Here is a 19,034-nt window from a genome sequence, read left to right as displayed (position 1 = left end):
GAAATTGAGATAGACGGAAGGGAGGAGTCGTGAATTAATATGTGGGTGGGTGAGAAGCGTTTTTTCTGCCTCTTTAGTTTGTGAATCTGCTGGACGGCTGTGTCCTGAGACCAGAGGTAGTTTTTTTCCAAATGGGGTTGTATTGTTTTAATATGTCATAGGAGTGTACACTCCAATGTATAACTGTAAATGTACTTACATCAGTGGAATTAAATTCCTTATAATTGTAAATCAGTTTCGGTAATGTTTTTAGCGCCGTGTGTCTGAAAAGCTATCATTCCACGTGTGCTAGCCTGCTCCATTTTCATTGTGAGGAGATTTTAGCCTCAACAAATTTGGCGAACCCCAGATGGGACAGTCTTGCCGGCCTCGCTGTGTGTGCTGACGGCGGCATTAGTCAAGCAGACAATCCTGGGCCCACAATATCGGTGGGCAGAGCCGTTTCATGAAATCTGTGAGTTAGCTACTAGGAATCTTAGAGGTATTTCTGCTTGGCTAAGCGCTGCTAACGGCTAGCTCTGTGTGGCCGGTGGCCATGTTCCACGAGGGAGGCCTCGTTCCACTGAGGTAAGCTATGATTTGCAGTCTGAAGTATACTAGCAGGGTGAGCAGAGGGGACTAGTTCAGTGAATACTGAGATTCAGAGCGTTTGGTAAACTGCGAGGACTGGGAGCGCTGAATCGATAAGCGTTGATGGGCGGCAGCCCTGATAGGCCGAACTGCGTGTTCTTTGGGAGTGGCGGACCAACACTGCTCGGTATAGGTAAGAGCCCGATGTCCGCGGATTACCTCGCCGGCCTTACCTAGAGTTTGAGTTTTGGATGGTGTGGTTCAAAATGGAATAAAGACACTGACAAGAAGGAGCTGGTGAGCCAGGACAGCTTCGGTAGCTTTGGAAGCAACCAGGCACTGCTGCCGGGAATCGAGTCTGCAAAAGGTAAGATTGCCGCGGGGTGCTGGGAGGCTTTTGAATGCAAGATATTAAAGGACGTTCGGGTGGGTAAAAGATAAATAAGTCCGGTAACAATTGTGTCTTGTCATGTGCGTGGTTGCCGTGTTGACGATACGATTGTGAGAACACACTGGGTGAAAGGTTATATACGACGATCGTAGGGTCTGGTTAAACCAGAGGGTTTAAGGAAAAAACCGGACGATAAGTCCGATAATACGTGTGACTAGTCTGTGTTTTAGCAGCGTGGAAATACGTTTAAAATGATGACTAAATAAGTCCAATAATACGTGTGACTAGTCTGTGTTTTAGCAGCGTGGAAATACGTTTAAAATGATTGATATTGCATGACCGCGCTGTGAGGAGCTAACGCTAGCTACGTGTAGCTCCGGCGTTGCGGTACGCTGTATGTAAAATAAGTGCTTATACAATAAAATAACGGCTGGATTGAGAGAGGAGACAGAAGGCGTATGAGTGGAATTAAAGTGTGGGATTTTGGTGATACTTGTGTGTGCGTACGCTGTATTAGAAGCTCCGGTTTTTTCGTTAGCATTGCGGTTAGCATATCTGTACAAAAAAGCCGGTTTCATGACAACTTCCGGTTTGGCGCAGAACAACTTCCGGTTCGGCGCAGACGGCAAGGCAAGTTTATTTATATAGCACATTTCAAAGTGCTTCACATAAAACCATTAAAAGCATCAAAACATAAGGCAAAAGAAAAGGAGATTTAAAAAACAATTAAACAGAAGAAGGAGTAACTGCAGGCAACCGTAAAGAAGTGTTTAGAATCTGAATTTTTCAGAGATTCATTGTCTAAGAGCTGTGAGCTTATATCCTGACCTTAGTTTTAATTAAGCATTATAACTTTAGTCGTTGACTTTGGTTTTAGTTCAGCATTTTAACAAAGATTAATGGTTTCAGTTGTTCTTCAATTCTTGAACTTAATTGTGATTCATTCTTGTGCAGACCAGAGTGTAAGTGCAGTTCAACAGTTTGACTTGCCTTGGTATTTCTGATTGAATATCTTGAACACAGTTATTGATTTTTAAAGTTGAATTTAATATTTAATTGATTAATTATTCATTGTTTTTTAATTTCATTTTACTTCCAATTTTAAACCTTTCGAATTCTGATTTGGAACTGGATTGTGATTGTGATTCTGATTTAGATGTTGAGTTTGATTTCGGAATTCCAGCTTCAATTTTGGATTCGAGATTCCTTCACATATCCAGTATTGACTAATTTTGGTACATTTACTAATTTACACAGTTCCTAAGAATCAATTTTGACACGGACGGCGCAACATATTTGAGAGATCGTTGACCTCTCTTACACTACAGACGTATGCTAACATTTACTGCTGAACTTTTGGCAGTTCTGTGTTTGTTTTAGTCAAGGTGCGTGGCTGAGTGGGTCCAGATCTGGGAAGTGGAGCAGCGGATCCCAGTTTTGGAGTCAGCGGCCACACACCATACAGCACAGAGGGTGAGTTGACTTTGACTTCAATGACAAGTGTGTACATTTAACACACACATTAGAAACTAGACAAACACCACGCACACCCACATAACACATGCGATTGAAGGATTTAGAAAGTTACAGCAAGTTACGTTAACTATTATGCTAAAGTGTTTAGAATGTCACATGCAGGCTGATTCACTGCACAGCACATTTAGAGCATTTATTGGACAAAATATACTGCTGCTGTCTCTGTTTCTCTGTTCCCCCACAATCTGAGTTGTCAAGGGGGGAGATTCCACACTCGGACTCACTTTACTGACTACAGGAACAACGCAGTTCCGGGCACCTGTGTACAGAATAAAGGGGGGACATGGACGTGGAGACTCCAGGGGGCTGCCAGGACGAAGCAGGTCAAATGGGGTGCAGAGGAAAAAAGATAAAACGGGAGTGGAAGATGGGGAGTGGTGAGTATAAGACAGACGGTTATGTGTTCCCAAAACCCAGAAACAGACAGAGAGCAGCCACAAGTGATGATGACACCCTTGACGACACTGATGAGGACAGAAGAGAAGAGGTAAGTGGAGCAGCCGGAGGTTGTCCACTTCCCAGACGGTTCAACAGGAAAAGGAAGGCACCAGAACGCTGTCGAGAACGTCTTTATCCTGTAAAAGGTGAGATGCCACCATTAGCCCAGACCCAACAGTACCCCTTGCTGGTGAAATACAACGGACAAGCGGAGTATGTGCCATGGGGACATCGAGACATGGACACACTGGAGAAGGCACTGCCACCGCTGGGAGGAGGAGCCAGCCCTTGGATCCGTCTCTTTGAAAAACTCACGGCAGCGGATAAATTGGCACTGGGAGACATACGGGCCATGATTATCCGCACAGAGGGGACAATTAAGTTAAATGCCCTAGAAGCAGGAACGGGAACGGCCCGCAGAGTGGACCAGACCCCATTCGACAACTTCCGAGGAATCTACTGGGAAACTATGAGAAGCATCTGGCCCACGAAGCCAAACATGACTTCCCTCAGTGGATTGAAGCTAAAACCAGAAGAAGAGCTGCATCGGTATCTAAAAAGAGCTGAAGAAGAGTGGCATGAGGCCACAGGGGGGAGACATGACGGCAATGAAGCCACCACTGTAGTATGGCGACACACTGTGCAGAAGGGCCTGCCCCTACCAGTACAGACAGCGCTGGGAGGAGTGGTAGGCTTGAGCAACATGGAAGATGCCATGTGGAGGGAACACCTAACTCACTACAACCAGAGACATCTAACTGAGGAGACAAGAGGACAGGAAGATCTGGAGAGAATGACGCGGCGGCTGCTGAAACTTCAAATAGCGGCGGCCGACAGAGAAATAACTAGAAAACATCTGGCCAAGAAACAGATGGCCGTAGCCAAGGCTCAGGCCCCACAACAGCCCCAATATCCAGCTGCACCCCCGACCTCATACCAACCAAATCCAGCAGTACCAGCCCACACAGTGGTGTACTACCAACCTCCACCACATTACAGAGGCAGAGGACGTGCACGCGCATCTAACAGAGGGAGAGGTAACTACAGAGGAGGTTATGAAAGACCTGTAGGTAGAGGGAAGTGCTACGTATGTGGGAGAGAGGGTCATTGGGTGAGGGATTGTCCACATAAAAGGAGAGGAAGACAGATCAGTGCAGCACCACAACATGCTCCGTTCCCACCACAACATCAGCAGCACCTACGACCAGGTCCAGCTGGACCTCCTCCCGTGAGACATCAACAGATGCCCATGCTGTCACCAGGACCATGGGGAGGTTCAGGGTATAGCCAAGATACATAGATGGTTGCCATGTGATCCCTTACAGCAGAGATATCGAGGTGAAGGGGGAATATGGTAAGGTGTCAAATATTTATGGTAAGGTGTCAAACGTTTTTGTAGATCCACATTTAGAATCGTTTTCAGTAAAGGTGCTACTCACAAATTTTGAGATTTAATAACGTCATGATAAACCACAACTAGACTTGCTAACTCTAGAAATTGAGAAATATACGGGAGCTCTAACTAACATGAGCCGAGTGTTGTTTTCTCAGGTGACAAACGCAGAAGCAGCAGCTGACGAAAGGAAGCAGGCTGATGTGTCACCAGGCAGTCTGGTGTGGATAAGAGTCCACAAACGCAAGTGGAGTGAACCAAGGTGGACCGGTCCATGGGAGGTAGTATTGGCAACCTCACATGACACCACCTCACTCACTGTGCAGCAGCGAAGGTAACGAGTGTGACACTCGCAGAGACAGGAGTGAACATCAGACAGGAAAATTTGAAGTTAAAGACACCTCAAAAGAGGGGTTAGACAGTACTGAAGATGATGTTTTCCCCACAGTTTAAGCGAGGCCTTCCATTGGGAGACTCTAGCTTCAGTAGGTTATGGAAGTCTGTAATTACTTTCTTCCTGAGTTCAGTAGCTTCCCTCTTAGTATGTGGAATTAACCACAGACAGGAACCAGATCACATGCATGACTACATCAGGATTCGACATTTAGCCTCAGTAGCTAATCAAACCGATCTTAGACCACGTAGAGAGGCTTCTCTGACGACACTCACCTATGAAAATGTAACTCTCACTCTTATGTTCAAAGAAGGTACAACATCAACGGTCCAGTTCGACTTCTGTGAAGTAATTTCCAGTCCCAAGTATGAACACGCCTGCGGGTGGATGACCAAAACCGTGTGCATCATAACTGACGAGTGTGGGCCTGCCACACATAAGTATGGGAAGCTGTTATCATATTATGCCTGTGATGTGTACAAAGGGGGTGGGTAGATGTAATCCTTAAGACTTACCTAAATTGACTGACGGAGGACTTTACGTAGTACAGGGAAAGGCTACTGATAGTCCTGCCCCACAAGGGCTCATTAGGATTATTGTTAAGCCTGTAAAAAGACCAGGTTCGACATACGACTGACGCAGAGAATGAGGTAAGGGGTGGAAACCGGAATGGCAGATGGGAATTTATGGTGGGTACAATATACGGCTTCAAGTCAGTAGTACAGATTGTATTGTGTGATCAGGACCGAGCAACCCCTAGCAACACCAGTTCCTTCAAGATTCAGACTCATAAGTCCTGAATTTAGTTGTATTTTAACTCTGTTTACTGATGACACTTTGCCCCTCCAACACACTTGTCAGAGGCTACACTGGCATTACCCACCTGTAGAATATAATACCCCCCCTCTGTTCAAGGTTACAGAGGGTCCATTTGATTGTATAGCCTCAGATACAGCTATGGGGCCCAATGTAGGCAGTATTATTGAAGCAAATTGTAGCAACAGTCACAATGCTAGCAACTATCTATATAACAGTGTGTTAAGACAGACAGCACCTAGAGCTGATTTATGGTGATGGTGTGGAGGAAGAACCATACATCCAATCCTGCCTAAAGATTGGACAGGTGCGTTGGTGCAACTTATATTGTCATTCTATATCTTGCCTGTCACTGATGCAACTTATGGAGAACTCATCTCTCCACGCCCACATGCTAACAGAAGATCCAAAAGAGATGCCGGTGGCCCGAAGGGGGCTTTTGATGACCAAGTGTACATAAGATGTCATAAGACTGCCAAGGGGGGTGTCTAATGACTTTCAAGCCAGAAATCAAATAGCAGCAGATTTAGAATCTGTTTTCTCTCAGAGGGTGATGATTAATAAAAATGTCGATTGGATCAACTACATTTACTATAACCAACAGCGTTTAGTAAACTTCACCAGTGACGCCATATCAGGACTGCATGCACAGCTGGCGAAGACTAGTTTAATGACCTTGCAGAACAGAATGGCATTAGATATGATTTAGCAGAGAAAAGTGGCGTGTGCCAGATGTTTGGGTCTGCGTGCTGTACTTTCATTCCAAATAACACAGCTCCTGATGGATTGGTGACCAGGGCTCTGGAGGGACTGACAGCACTCAGCCAAGAGCTAGCAGACAACTCTGGTGTCACGAATCCGTTCACCGACTGGTTGGGAAGTATGCTTAGCCAGTGAAAACATACATTTTTGGCAATCGTAATTATTCTGTGTGCTGTCATCATAGACCGCCTAGTTGTCTGTGGATGGGGGTTCCCGTGCATCCGTGGACCTCTACAGGGGTTTATTGTTTCACCGATGAGCCAGACACCAGTCCAGGCAACCAGTTATGTGACGAGAATGAGGACGAATTGGAGCTTCTGATGGCCACAGTCTAGATGAGGCCACCAGAGGGACTTCACGAGCGGTTCCTGACCATCCAGATGGACTTCTAAAACATCCAGTGAGATGTTGGAAGTTTGGAAAATAGACGGATTGTTTTGGATGAGTATTTGGAGATTACATTTTTGTTTAATTGGGTTATAAAGGGATTTTAGGGTGTAAAAGATTAAGAAATGTAATTTTGTCACGTGTAAAAGAACAGTCAAGGCTTCTCAGTATGTGTTCTCTAGCCTACAGGCTGTATCCTGATCCTGCCAGCCCCAAGACGTGGAAGGCAGTGACTTCCAACGCACTCTATCTTGAAACGAACTGAACAGAAATACTTGAAATGATATCTGTGTGCATGCATTCTTTGCCTCGGTTTAGATAGATAGGGAGCCTTTCCCTGGATTGAGTAGGGGGGAGGTCTCCAGGGACATTTGAAAAACTAACTACATTTGAGTAGCTAACTCACAGTGAACTGTGAGTTAGGGGGGAATTGTAAGAAATTTGAGTAAAAAACTGTAGTTAGTAGATATAATAAAAGTGTTTAATAATTAATAATTCATAGTTAGTCATAATCATAAGGGTTTTGAGAATGCATAATTAAGATAAACATAAGCATAAACATACATGCAGAAGCATGAAACTTCTGCCAAGTGCAGAAGTATAACTTTTATTTTGAAGGATTATTATAGAAGGGTTTAAAACGTAACTGACAATCATTGAATGGGTTAGCTGCTCAGGAGAGACAGATGTGAAGACAGGCGTTTGCTGAGCTGAGGGTGGGTAGCCAATAGAAATTGAGATAGACGGAAGGGAGGAGTCGTGAATTAATATGTGGGTGGGTGAGAAGCGTTTTTTCTGCCTCTTTAGTTTGTGAATCTGCTGGACGGCTGTGTCCTGAGACCAGAGGTAGTTTTTTTCCAAATGGGGTTGTATTGTTTTAATATGTCATAGGAGTGTACACTCCAATGTATAACTGTAAATGTACTTACATCAGTGGAATTAAATTCCTTATAATTGTAAATCAGTTTCGGTAATGTTTTTAGCGCCGTGTGTCTGAAAAGCTATCATTCCACGTGTGCTAGCCTGCTCCATTTTCATTGTGAGGAGATTTTAGCCTCAACACTAACCACCATCATGAATGCCAGCTGAATGATGTGACATATTCATATTCAAAAGCTCTGTGGTTATTTATAATGTTTGTGGGTTAACTGATTATATACTTGGACTGGTCAAGAGGTTCCCCCATCAGGATGTTTTCTTGAACAGTCCCATGAAATATCCAGGCCTGCTGGGAAACGTAGGCAAACGTCCCATCAGCGGTGAGGGAGCCCTGCTGAAGGTGCATCTAAAATATAAAAGTGAGCAGACCACCATGAGGAAACCTGTTCGTTACATGGCATCAGTTAGATCTGGTTTATCAAAATGTAAATAAGGAGCATAATTTTTACATAACTGTGTGACAGAGTGGTCATAAAATAGTGAAAATCAACAGCATTGAAATATCAAACATTATGTCAGGAACTTGCAGGGATTGTAAAAGAGAATACAGAACAAAAAAGACAAAAGGAGGAGCCAACCTGTTCCAAAATGCTGGAAATCAGTGACGTCTTTCCACTCCCCACGTTTCCACAGATTCCAAGCAGGTTGCCCTTCAGAAGATAACACAGAGAGAGTTTGGGTTTAACCTTTAACCCTCTCTAGATCACCTTATTTATTCTCACCAGTCGTAGAACACACCTTAGGCAGTGTGAAGGAGATGTTTCTCAGGGTTGGCAAGGTTTCAGACTTCCCATTCTGGCACGTGTCCTCCACTTTGTGTCCCTTCTCCCCATTAACTGAGATGATGGGTGGAGAGTCTGGCTGGTTGGCTGGTTTGTTCCAGGAAAGTGTCGCATTTTTCATCAGTATGGCTGAGTCACTGTCTTTTCTCTGGATGAGGTAGGGCTCTGGATTCTGGATCAGCAATATTTTCTGAAATAGCCGAATATTGCATTCATAAGATTTTTTTTTAACTGTAAAAATTAGATTTTAAGTGTGAACTTGTTCCACAACAGCAACAAACACAATGAAAGCTGGCAATTACGTCAACAATGACATAATAAAACAAATTTTCATATTTTAGAGATTAAAGTCATTAAAGGCAAGTGTGAGGCTAAGAGAATGACAACAGAAGCATTAAAGCCAAGTTTGCACTGCAGTTTGGCGTACATGTTAAAACTCCATACAAGCTATTATTTATGTTTGAAATTAATAAAGATAAAATAAGAACCATATCGTTAGTCTGCAGATTATGAGCTCATCATTATTTATTATCACTAGAAGGCACAACCTGGCAGTTGGTATGGCTGGATGATATCACAACAAGATGACTTTATGTAAGATCAGAGTAATAATGAATGCCGTTGCCAGCTGAGCAGCACAAAAAGAGAGGAGTTTACCCTCAGTCGTTTTAGTGAAACAGCAGCCTCAGCCAGGACCTTTGCAGACAGGGGCATAATAGACAAGCAGAACCTCAAGCAGTTGAAGATGGCGATGGTGGTGAAGGCCTGTTCATAAAGAAGAAGTACGCTCACACTATACAACACTGACTCTTTTTTATCAGTACACCTCAACCATGTAAATCACACAGTGGGCATGATGGCAAGGGTTGTTGTACTGCATGTGCTGCAGTACTCACATCAGTTGTGTTGAGCTTCAAGCTCAACGAAGTGTGTACAATGAAGGTGAGAATGGTGGCCAGGGTGGGGATGATGCTGGCGATGCTGGTATTGGCGTTCTGGACGTAACTGACCTTCTGCAGTTCTTTCTTCTCATTTTTCCGGAAGCCTAAGAGAGACAGCATCACATGTTTAGGGAACAGTTTCAGTTTTAACTTTACTTCTACTTCTGTTTCTGACACCAAAAGAGCATGGACTGGTGGAGGCAAGAGAACATGGGAGCTCAACCCTAGATTTTAGTTTTGCATATATAAGCAGCTCGTTCTATATAAGTTGAAGGTGGAGAGTACCGGTATGTGGCAGCCTTATTTCAGCCTGTAGTGCCTCTGGCAGCATGGCTATGTGAATTGTTATCAAAAACTAAAACAAAACAAGATCCAGATTGCTGTAAAAGGTGCACATAATTTCCCTTGAACTTTGACGTTTTGCTCCATGGAAAGTAGCACATGCGACTTTCAAGATTGGGTTTGTGTTCATACAAAGGGACTGTATAAATGATAACCATTACATTTGTTCTTCAAGGAATGTCTGTTTAGCTAGTTTCCTGTTTTATTTAGAATGTCCCTGCCTCCTGTGTCTTGAGTTCACTTCACTACCTGCATTTGTATGTGTTCCCGCCTGTGTGATTGTCTGCCCCGCCCCTGATTGAATCCTCCTGTGTCTCATCATCTGCACCTCCACAGTGTCTCAGTGTCAGTTCGTCTGTTGTGCTACCTGCTCTGCTCCTTGTTTTGATCTACAATGATTCCTGGGATGATCCCTGCTCTTCTCTGCTGTGTTCCCTGTAAAGTAGTTTTGTTTTCTTAGACTTTTTGTGACACATTGTTTGACTCCCCAGCTCTGCTGGTTTAGTTTTGAACATTTTCTTAACAATTAAAGTCACCGTTATTCATCCCTTTGTTCACCGTGTCTCTCTGTCTTTGGGTCAATCCCCTGCTACCATTTTTGCCTTAAACCCTGACAAGAAAGGTTAAAAACATGTTTGACTGGACAACAAAGTCTGTCTAACTTCATACCTGTGATCGTCTTTTCAAAGGAATCTTCCCAGGCGTACATCTTGATGAGCTTGATGCTGTTGAGAATCTCATTCATTGTGCGAACACGGCTGTCTGTTATCAATATGGTTTTCCATTTGAATTTGTTGATGAGATTAGCCAGGCCAAGCTGAAAGCAGAAAAAACAATATTAATCTTTATGTTGTGGGAGAAAAATGTATTTGTGTAAATTCAATCATATCCATAATTTAAAATGTATCCATGTATATTCACAGAGACTTAGGGTATAAAGTAATGTACAATGCTATTGTGAAGTTAGTTGGCTCCGGACTGCTCGATTTACTTGTATACTTTGTGATGCAAATACATCTGCGTGAACTGAAGAAAATTCAATCTCTCTTGTGTTCTGTGGGTGTTCGTTGCTGAGTTCCTAATAGTGAGATCCTGTGGTGTCTCACCACAAGTCAGATAGATAACAGTTACTGAGTTAGGTGTTGAGTTTTAACATAAGTCAAAGAAGCTGAGCATCATCATCGACGACGAAATAAAACCCACAACAGTGTCAATTGAAAACAAGCCGCAAAGAGGAAAATAAAGATATGTTAGTGTGGTGCACGTTGATGGCTGAATTAGTTGGAATGAATTAATTGGAAAGCTTTAATTTGCCAACAACTAGATAATTAAAATGCATTTCTGTTTATAACCTTTGATTATTGCAGTACCTCTTTTTAGCTCTGATTGTGATGTGGCTCAATTAAATCTGAATCCATTTATTTTACACTGCTCATGAAAATATGTCTCATATCTGTTTGTGCGATTTCCAACATACAGACCTGTACTGGGATGAAGATGAGGTAGGTGCAGACTCCAGTCAGTGCGGTGTAGCCCAGAATGTAGCAGGCATAGACAATACACACAATAAAGAGCACTGGGGTGGACAGCACGAAGCTCCCAAACAATACTGCTTCAAATAATTTGTGGCCATCGTTGGTCAAAACACCAATCATCTGGATTGGAGAGGAGGAGAGAGAGACTGGAATCTACATTTGCCAAGATTGCTTTGCCAAGGCAAGTTGCATGAACTAATGGTGAGAACAAGTGAATTCCACAGGATGTTTATGACAAAGAAGTGTGGCCTTGTAAAACAGGATCAAAAACAAAGTTGTGCAGGAAACAAGAACAAATATTGCCACAAGAGGCCATTCCAGGTTGCAGGGGACTGGGTATTTAGCTTCAAAGTCAATTCAACTGGTTTAATCTTGTTTAAAGACAAAGTGAAACCAATCACACACTTTCATCATGATCATGTATGCAACCTTTCAGAAGTGCACACTCAAAGTCCCACCAGTCTTTTTTTTTTTTTACATTTGACCATGTTTCAAAAGCTTAATAAAAAATATCCAGCAAGTTTGGTGATGTTTGGACAAACTGTCATTGATTTATGGCCAAATTTGCCCCATGCACATGTTAAGAACTAGTACCGACCCCTATTGAGTGATTTTGAAATAGTTTCACACACGTGGTTTAACATTGTCATGAAACACATCCTAGGAGTTTTGTATTGATTGGACAAAAAGTTTCTGATTTAAAGACCGATTTGGATTGTGCCACACTCAGCTATTGTATTTGAAGCGCTACCTAGTGGTCGATTCGACTGGAACTTTCAGGGTATGTTTCAGCTACTCTTGTAGATACACCCTGCAAGATGATTGGTCAAACAATTGTTGAGTTAGGTATGTTAATGTGCTGAGGCAGGACCCCTGGAAGTTCATTGGTCAATATCTTGAAAACTTTATAATATATCAACAAGGTTTTGATCATTTTGTTTAACTTGGTCCAATATTGATTCAAGGGAAAATTTGGTAGCAATCAGATCTAGGAGGAGATGACAACAATTTATGTTTCAAAAATTCCAAATGGAGATAAATGAACTTCCAAATGTGTCAAATTTCAAGTCAATCTGACTGGGTGGTGAAAGGTTGTGGCCTTCCCAAAATGTTTTTTTTTTGTGTGTGGGTACATTCTAGTGCCATCCTTTGGCCGATTGAAGTCAGATTTCTTGCAAGCACATGCACATCATGTCCAGTTATTGGGCCAAGTTTCTATTTCTTGCTATTTCCAGCTCACAGGGAATCCCTTTGGAGCTAGAATCCTACAAATGCAATAATAACGACAAAAAGTATATTAGTGCTGGGCAAGTTAACGCGTTATAAGAATAGAATTTATACTATCTTTATCCCTTTCAGGGGGAAATATTTTTCTCTGCATTTGACCCATCCCTGTATATAGGGAGCAGTGGGCTGCCAATGACAGGCGCCCGGGGAGCCGGGGGTTCAGTGTATTGCTCAGGTACACTTCGACACGTGACACGTGAGAAATAAAGAGAGAAGCTGCACCAGCTGTTGCTCTCCCTGCAGACTACTGGACATCGCTGCAGTAAAGTCAGCAGACACTCAGATCTCCGTGGTCAACTCAGCAGACACTTACATGTTAGCGCACCAATATGCTGAAATTCAGGGTGAACGCATTTAAACGGCACAGATCGGGAGCGAGCGAAGGACTTTGAAAGTTAGCGGAAACATTAACGCGAGACAACATCCGGTTTCTGCAGACGAACATCCGGTTTTCAGAATAATATGCCAACAAAGTATGAATTATATTCACATTAAGTATAAAACATGTTACCTGCATCTCGTGAACCAAATGTTATTGCCCTTTTGTTCATATAGCAGTACTTTTAAAATAAAAGTGCGCAATACACTACTTTTGAATTCATGATTGAACTTTGCCATAACAATGCGATCAATCGCGATTAATCGCAAAAAATCCATGCGATTAATCGCGAATAAATATTTTCATCGTTGCCCAGCACCAATATATATTCAAGAAGGGCACTATGCAGTTGTCCCCTGTCACTCAGATGTGCACTTAATGTAAGTCTACATTAAAAATACATATTTAAAAAAACCTTTTGACCTGGACTGACCCCAGTTTACATGTTAGACTCCACAAATCTAAAACAGACATGAGGTATATTGAAAATATATTTTCTTTCCACTACTTTCTACAGTTCACCAAGAGTAAGAAGATCTCTCAAACGATGGGCAAAGAGATTTTGGTGTATGAGATCTCTTTCCTAGAGAAATGCAGGAACCCTACCTCTCCCATTGAAATGCCGCTGTGAACCCTCAGAGAGATGACTTTCTGAAAGGCCACTGAAGAGAAGGCTCCCTTCAGTCTGACTGCAGTGCGCACGTTCAACGCCCACAACAAGGATATCAGGAAGGCTTTGGAGAACTCAGTGGCGAACAAAGCGAAGGACAGACCAACACCGTAGGATACTGTGGACTTCTCTGGGTCCTCATTATATTTCAGGATCTCATAGACCAGAACAGCCTGAGAGGACAGAGAAGTTTGTAACACACAAAAGAGCAGTAAATATTAAACAACCTTTACATTTGTGTCATAAAACCTTTGTGATGTCACCCATAAAGCCTTAAGTTGCATTTCTTGACCATTTTACTGCAAAATGAGAACTTTTACTTTTCAGGCTTTAAGTAAATGTAGCTGATATCTGTATATTTTAACTAAGTAAAGTTTTGAATGCAGTTCTTTTACTTGTAGTGGAGTATTTTACAGTGTTGTACTTGCACTTTTACTTAAAAAAAGATCTGAATTCTTCAAGCACATTTACAGTGAATGTGATATTAGGAAAAACATCAGAAAAGACTCCTGGATCTGGTATCCAATAGAGGAAGCACTGGTACTGGTATAGATATTCAGCTTCAAATGTAATTACCGGGCCCAGAAACGCTGCCACCATGGCAAGGACACCAACAGCGACTGAGAGAATCAGCCTGGTTCTTTGAAAGCGAAGGATTACACGGACCAGAGAGGCCTTCTCCAGGCCCACCTTTGCCACCTCTTCCTCCCAAAGTCTGTGGAGTCTGTGCACAACACACCATATTAGCCTTATTCAATTATTACTCAAGTAAAACATTGACACACACACATGACCTCATAATTAATAATTTCCCAGCATTTTCATGAGTCATTTTCCAGATAAGAATTTCAGCAGCTAGACTTGTCATGTCTATAAATATCTATAAATCTATAAATATACTGTCCTGTATTTCATTGCATGAAATGATAATAGAGAAATGTGAGTGCGCCCACGAATCAACAAGAGTGTCAAACCTTTCTCCGCTGGTGTCGGCTACATCCAAAGGAGACAGTTTGAGAGAGCTCATGTCCAGCTTATTCTTGAACAAGGCCCACATCATGGGGATCATCCATACAAAGGTTGCAAAGGACAGGAAACCTGCATTGTCCAGAGGGTGAGACCTAGACATGGAAACATCACCCAATATGCAATGGGGGCCAGTACAGTATCTGTCTGCTGACATGTCACCGTACATTTATTTATCAAATGGAATATAACAGCATCAAAACAAGACAAATGACAACTGACTGAGATGAGGACCAGCGGAAGGGTTTGAGGGTCTGAAGGCTCTGGCTGTATCTTCCAAACAGGGTAGGGTAGGATTTTTCTCTGTTGTCCAAATCAGTATGTTCTGAACTGGAGGCCAGAGATCCAGCTCTCTGTCGGAAAACATCTTCCTGTTGAAGAGTCATAAACACAAAGAGACAGAGTGAAAGAATCAGACAGAAAGAGAATAAGACACAGATGGTGAGGAGAAGGAGAGACAGACAGAGAGGGAGAGACAGAGATGATGAGAAGGATAGAGAGAGACTTTTGTCAATATTCTAACTAAAGAGAGCCTCAAAAAGTGGATCAAACAAGTTTGCATTGAAAACACAGGATGCAGGAGAAACAATAGAAGAGGAAAAGATCTCAGGCAGTGAAAGCCACATGTGAAGAGGCCGGAAGTGTACTGGTGGAAGCTGTTTGTTCTAAACTTACAAAAGAGACTCCTCGACTGTCGTTCTTCTCCAGAGAAAAGTCTTTCTTCATTTTGTCCTGTACCGAGGGAAATAAACATGCAGCGTCACTATTTCACTCGCCAACAAGAGATTTTAAGTGTGAATATTGCTTTAAGCCTACTAACCAAATACTTTTAACAGCATCAACAGGGAGGGTGTAACCATTTCTCATTCTGCTGTGTAACAGTGTGACGATATTACGGCTGTTGTGTGTTTGAAGCTTACTCATTTCAACACAATCATCAGCAGTCATAAGAAATGCTGTCATTCAGGATGCTTTATGTATTATAACTGATGACAAGTCACAAGGCATTACAACTGTGATCAAAATACTTTACTTCGTCAAATATCACAAATGTACCCGCATTGCATGAAAGGTTATAAAATCCAATCAAAAAGAAAAAGTAAGATTTCGATAAGGCTCAGGCAGAGGCATGCAGAATATCAAACTTGTAAATATACATTTGTATACATTTTATATGTATAGCACCAATCTTGTGTTCATACATTATCCTTATATTTAAACTTTGCACGATTTCATTTCTTAGATTCTCATTTTTTACCTGCGTGACTTGACATTTCAAAACTAATCATTCATGCCTCGTACGTAACATGTGAAAATACAATTTGTTAATGAATTACAGGAATCATATCACCTCCATTCACACTGTGTCAAAGTTCCAACAGCCAAATTAAATGAGGGTGTAGGAAATGAGTGAATGAGTCCATGTGACCCTTGTTACCGCACAGTTAAATACACAAACACACTCCTATGGAGTATTTCTGATCAGGTGTAACATCAATGTGTGTTATAATTTATTATGAGGACGGTACACCTAAAAACACCAACTTCTCCGTCTTCATAACAGACCCTTTATACAAACTAGTATCTATTTGTAAAGAGGATTTTTTGCAACCTCAAGCATGAAAGACCATTTAAACATCTCCTCTCAGACATCAGACTGGACACAATCAAGCTTTTCTGGCATGCGATTCTGAAACTTTAGTGCATGTAAATAAAAAAACTGATTAAATTAGCTAAACTTGAATTAAACTCAAAAACACCAGGTGCTATAAAGTTAGTTAATGTATCTTTGCTCCTAAATTAATATAATTTAACTAAAATACAAAAACAAACAAACTAAAGAACCAAAACTGATTAAATACGTTTTTAAACAGAGTTGAGTGAAACTGTAAAGAAGCTAAATGAAACCGTACCTCTGTGTGGAGGACAAGGATCACTCGCTGCAGTTTGTTGATACTGACTCTAAAGCACACACTGGAGCAACAGTTGACTCTGCATTACATAAGTCACTTTGACAGAGATCAAAGGTTGGAATGTTCAGAGGCAACTGTCCCTCCTCACTCCTCAGGGGACAAAGTGGTCAAACAGCCATGACCAGTTTCATGTCCGGAGACGACCACACAAGTATGCTGCCCCATAACTTGAGCTACAGTGGTTTGATTACTTTTTTCTGTACAGTGATACCTCTTAAAGATAAGTCTGTGCTGACAATCACAAAATCACAAAAACACGAAATAACACCATATACATTATGACATACAAAAATTTACAATAAAGCAGAATAATAGCCGTTTAACAAAGTGGCCTTTCAAGACTAACAACCACCATGTTAATTGAATTATTTAGTATTCAACAATGGATATAAACATTAAAAATTGTAGCATTTGTCAAGTCAGAGCAAATTACTTGTACGACTTTGCCTGGGCACTTCAGAATATTAATGCAAACCCTGCATTATATGCAAGGGGCATGGCGTCCTTTTTGCTTATTTTCGTTTCTTGCAAATAAATCACAAAGTGAAACTCTGTATTGCGTTTTATGAGTTTTAGTGCGTTTGTTTGACTGTCTTCCCCCACAGGGTGCTAGCAGAGTGAAGGCCGTCCTTCCATGTCCTCAGCAGTACAGATACACAGGGAATTTGATTGATTCAATCCCAGTTTTGATGTGTTTCACGATGCAGAGAACACACCTGCCTGCAACAAGGATTGCACACAACTGTAAAAGACAGATGAGGAAGTGTCTTGAAACCAATTTGAAGCTATTTTACACAAGTATTCTTCAACATTCTCCCCATATTGGATTTCTATACAACAAGAAACAGGTTTACTTGTGAAATGATTTTAAGTGAGGCATCCTTTTGAATTTTCATGTGTCAAGATCATATATATCTGTATATTGTGCATCCTCATTTATATCGTGAGTGGTTTGCGTGAGAGTGGAGAAATATAGGAGGGATTATAAAAGCAGACTGAGGACGGGCCTCGCCATTAAAACATATAACTGCAGATAAAAGAAATGTCATGCCTTAACTGCATCTCACAGAAAAGATAACACTGTCCCTCATAAGACACTGCTTAGATTTGAATGCCCATGTGAAAGAATCAGTGAAAGAATCAGACAGAAAGAGAGTAAGGGACAGATGGTGAGGAGAAGGAGAGACAGAGAGACAGAGCCTTTTGTCAATATTCCAACTAAAGTATTCTCAAAAAGTGGATTAAGCTAATTTGCATCAAAAACACAGGATGTAGGAGGAACAATAGAAGAGGAAATTATCTCAGGCAGTGAAAGCCACATGTAAAGAGGCCGGGAGCGTACAGTTTGTTCCATTTCTATAAAAGAGACTCCTCGACTGTCGTTCATTTCCATCATTTTGTCCTGTACCGGTGGAAAGAAACATGCAGCGTCACTATTGTAGAGACAATATTGTAGAGACAAGACATTTTAAGTACAAACATTGCTTGAAGCCTACGAACCAAATACTTTTAACAGCATCAATATGGAGGGCATAACCATTTCTCATTCTGCTGTGTAACAGTCTAACGCAGTGGTGGGCCGCCAGGGCCAGCAAAGCCTTACCTGCTGGCCTAGATAGAATCACAAAGTTATAGCTATTCTATTATTTTTCATAAATACACTACATGTATTCAAAATATTTGTTCCCATTAGTTTATTATCTCACTGCAGCGCTGCAGTGCTGGAAGCAGCGCTGCCTCCAGCACAGCTTGTATGAAGTAGAGCTTTTAGCCGTATCAGATTTCGACCCTATACTCTCTAGGTAAACAAAATCTGCCCAGAGGCCTTCAAACTTACAAGTGAATCCCTTTGCAGTTTAAGTAAATGGAGACGATATTGTTGATTGTCATAGTCTTCAACCAATCAGATTTTTAGTTTGACATGTTGGGCGTATTCTTTGACATAGAAGAGCCTTCTAGTTGGCCTAGCAGAGTACGTCAGCATTAACGTGCGGCTTGATTGGTCAGTGGGCTAGCCTGACATGTTGGGCGGTGACAACACCAATATCTGCTGCCTCTGTCAAGCGGACATTTTCAGCCCTCAAACGCATTAAAACTTATTCAATAAATACAACTGGCGAGGCTCAACTGTCATCACCGGCGTCCATGAATCGAGAAGGACCTCTTGCTGGAACTGAACCGCACCAATGTACTGTACAACCGTATCATTGAACTCTTTGTTAACAAAGAGAGGATGGACTTTACTAATTTCAGCTAGATGCTGCATGTATTATAACTGATGACAAGTCACAAGGCATTACAACTGTGACCAAAATACTTTACTTGGTCAAATATCAAAACAGTACCCGCATTGCAAGAAAGGTTATAAAGTCCAATTAAAAGCAAAAAGTAAGATTGTAATGATTTTGATAAGGCTCAGGTAGAGGCATGCAGAATGTCAAACTTGTAAATATACATTTGTATAAATTGTATA

The 19,034-nt window shown here is 41.8% G+C and overlaps 1 protein-coding gene across 1 annotated transcript in view; it reads right to left on the bottom strand.

Moving 5' to 3' along the window:
* The window catches only part of LOC306790374 (ATP-binding cassette sub-family C member 12-like), a gene marked incomplete at its 5' end in the record, with an annotated part of 34,835 nt that extends 19,521 nt beyond the window's left edge, over positions 1 to 15,314 (bottom strand). The window contains 12 exons of the mRNA XM_079286583.1: positions 7,848 to 7,972; positions 8,205 to 8,276; positions 8,365 to 8,598; positions 9,066 to 9,173; positions 9,305 to 9,453; positions 10,361 to 10,508; positions 11,173 to 11,346; positions 13,499 to 13,735; positions 14,139 to 14,286; positions 14,537 to 14,683; positions 14,811 to 14,959; positions 15,264 to 15,314. Coding sequence (XP_079142709.1) covers positions 7,848 to 7,972; positions 8,205 to 8,276; positions 8,365 to 8,598; positions 9,066 to 9,173; positions 9,305 to 9,453; positions 10,361 to 10,508; positions 11,173 to 11,346; positions 13,499 to 13,735; positions 14,139 to 14,286; positions 14,537 to 14,683; positions 14,811 to 14,959; positions 15,264 to 15,314 — 1,742 coding nt within the window. The remainder of the gene's footprint in view (positions 1 to 7,847; positions 7,973 to 8,204; positions 8,277 to 8,364; positions 8,599 to 9,065; positions 9,174 to 9,304; positions 9,454 to 10,360; positions 10,509 to 11,172; positions 11,347 to 13,498; positions 13,736 to 14,138; positions 14,287 to 14,536; positions 14,684 to 14,810; positions 14,960 to 15,263) is intronic.
* Between the last annotated feature and the right edge of the window lie 3,720 nt (positions 15,315 to 19,034).

Source organism: Melanostigma gelatinosum (genome assembly GCF_949748355.1).
Source record: "Melanostigma gelatinosum genome assembly, chromosome: 2".
Taxonomy (NCBI): Eukaryota; Metazoa; Chordata; class Actinopteri; order Perciformes; family Zoarcidae; genus Melanostigma; species Melanostigma gelatinosum.
This window is presented reverse-complemented; position numbering and strand designations above follow the sequence as displayed.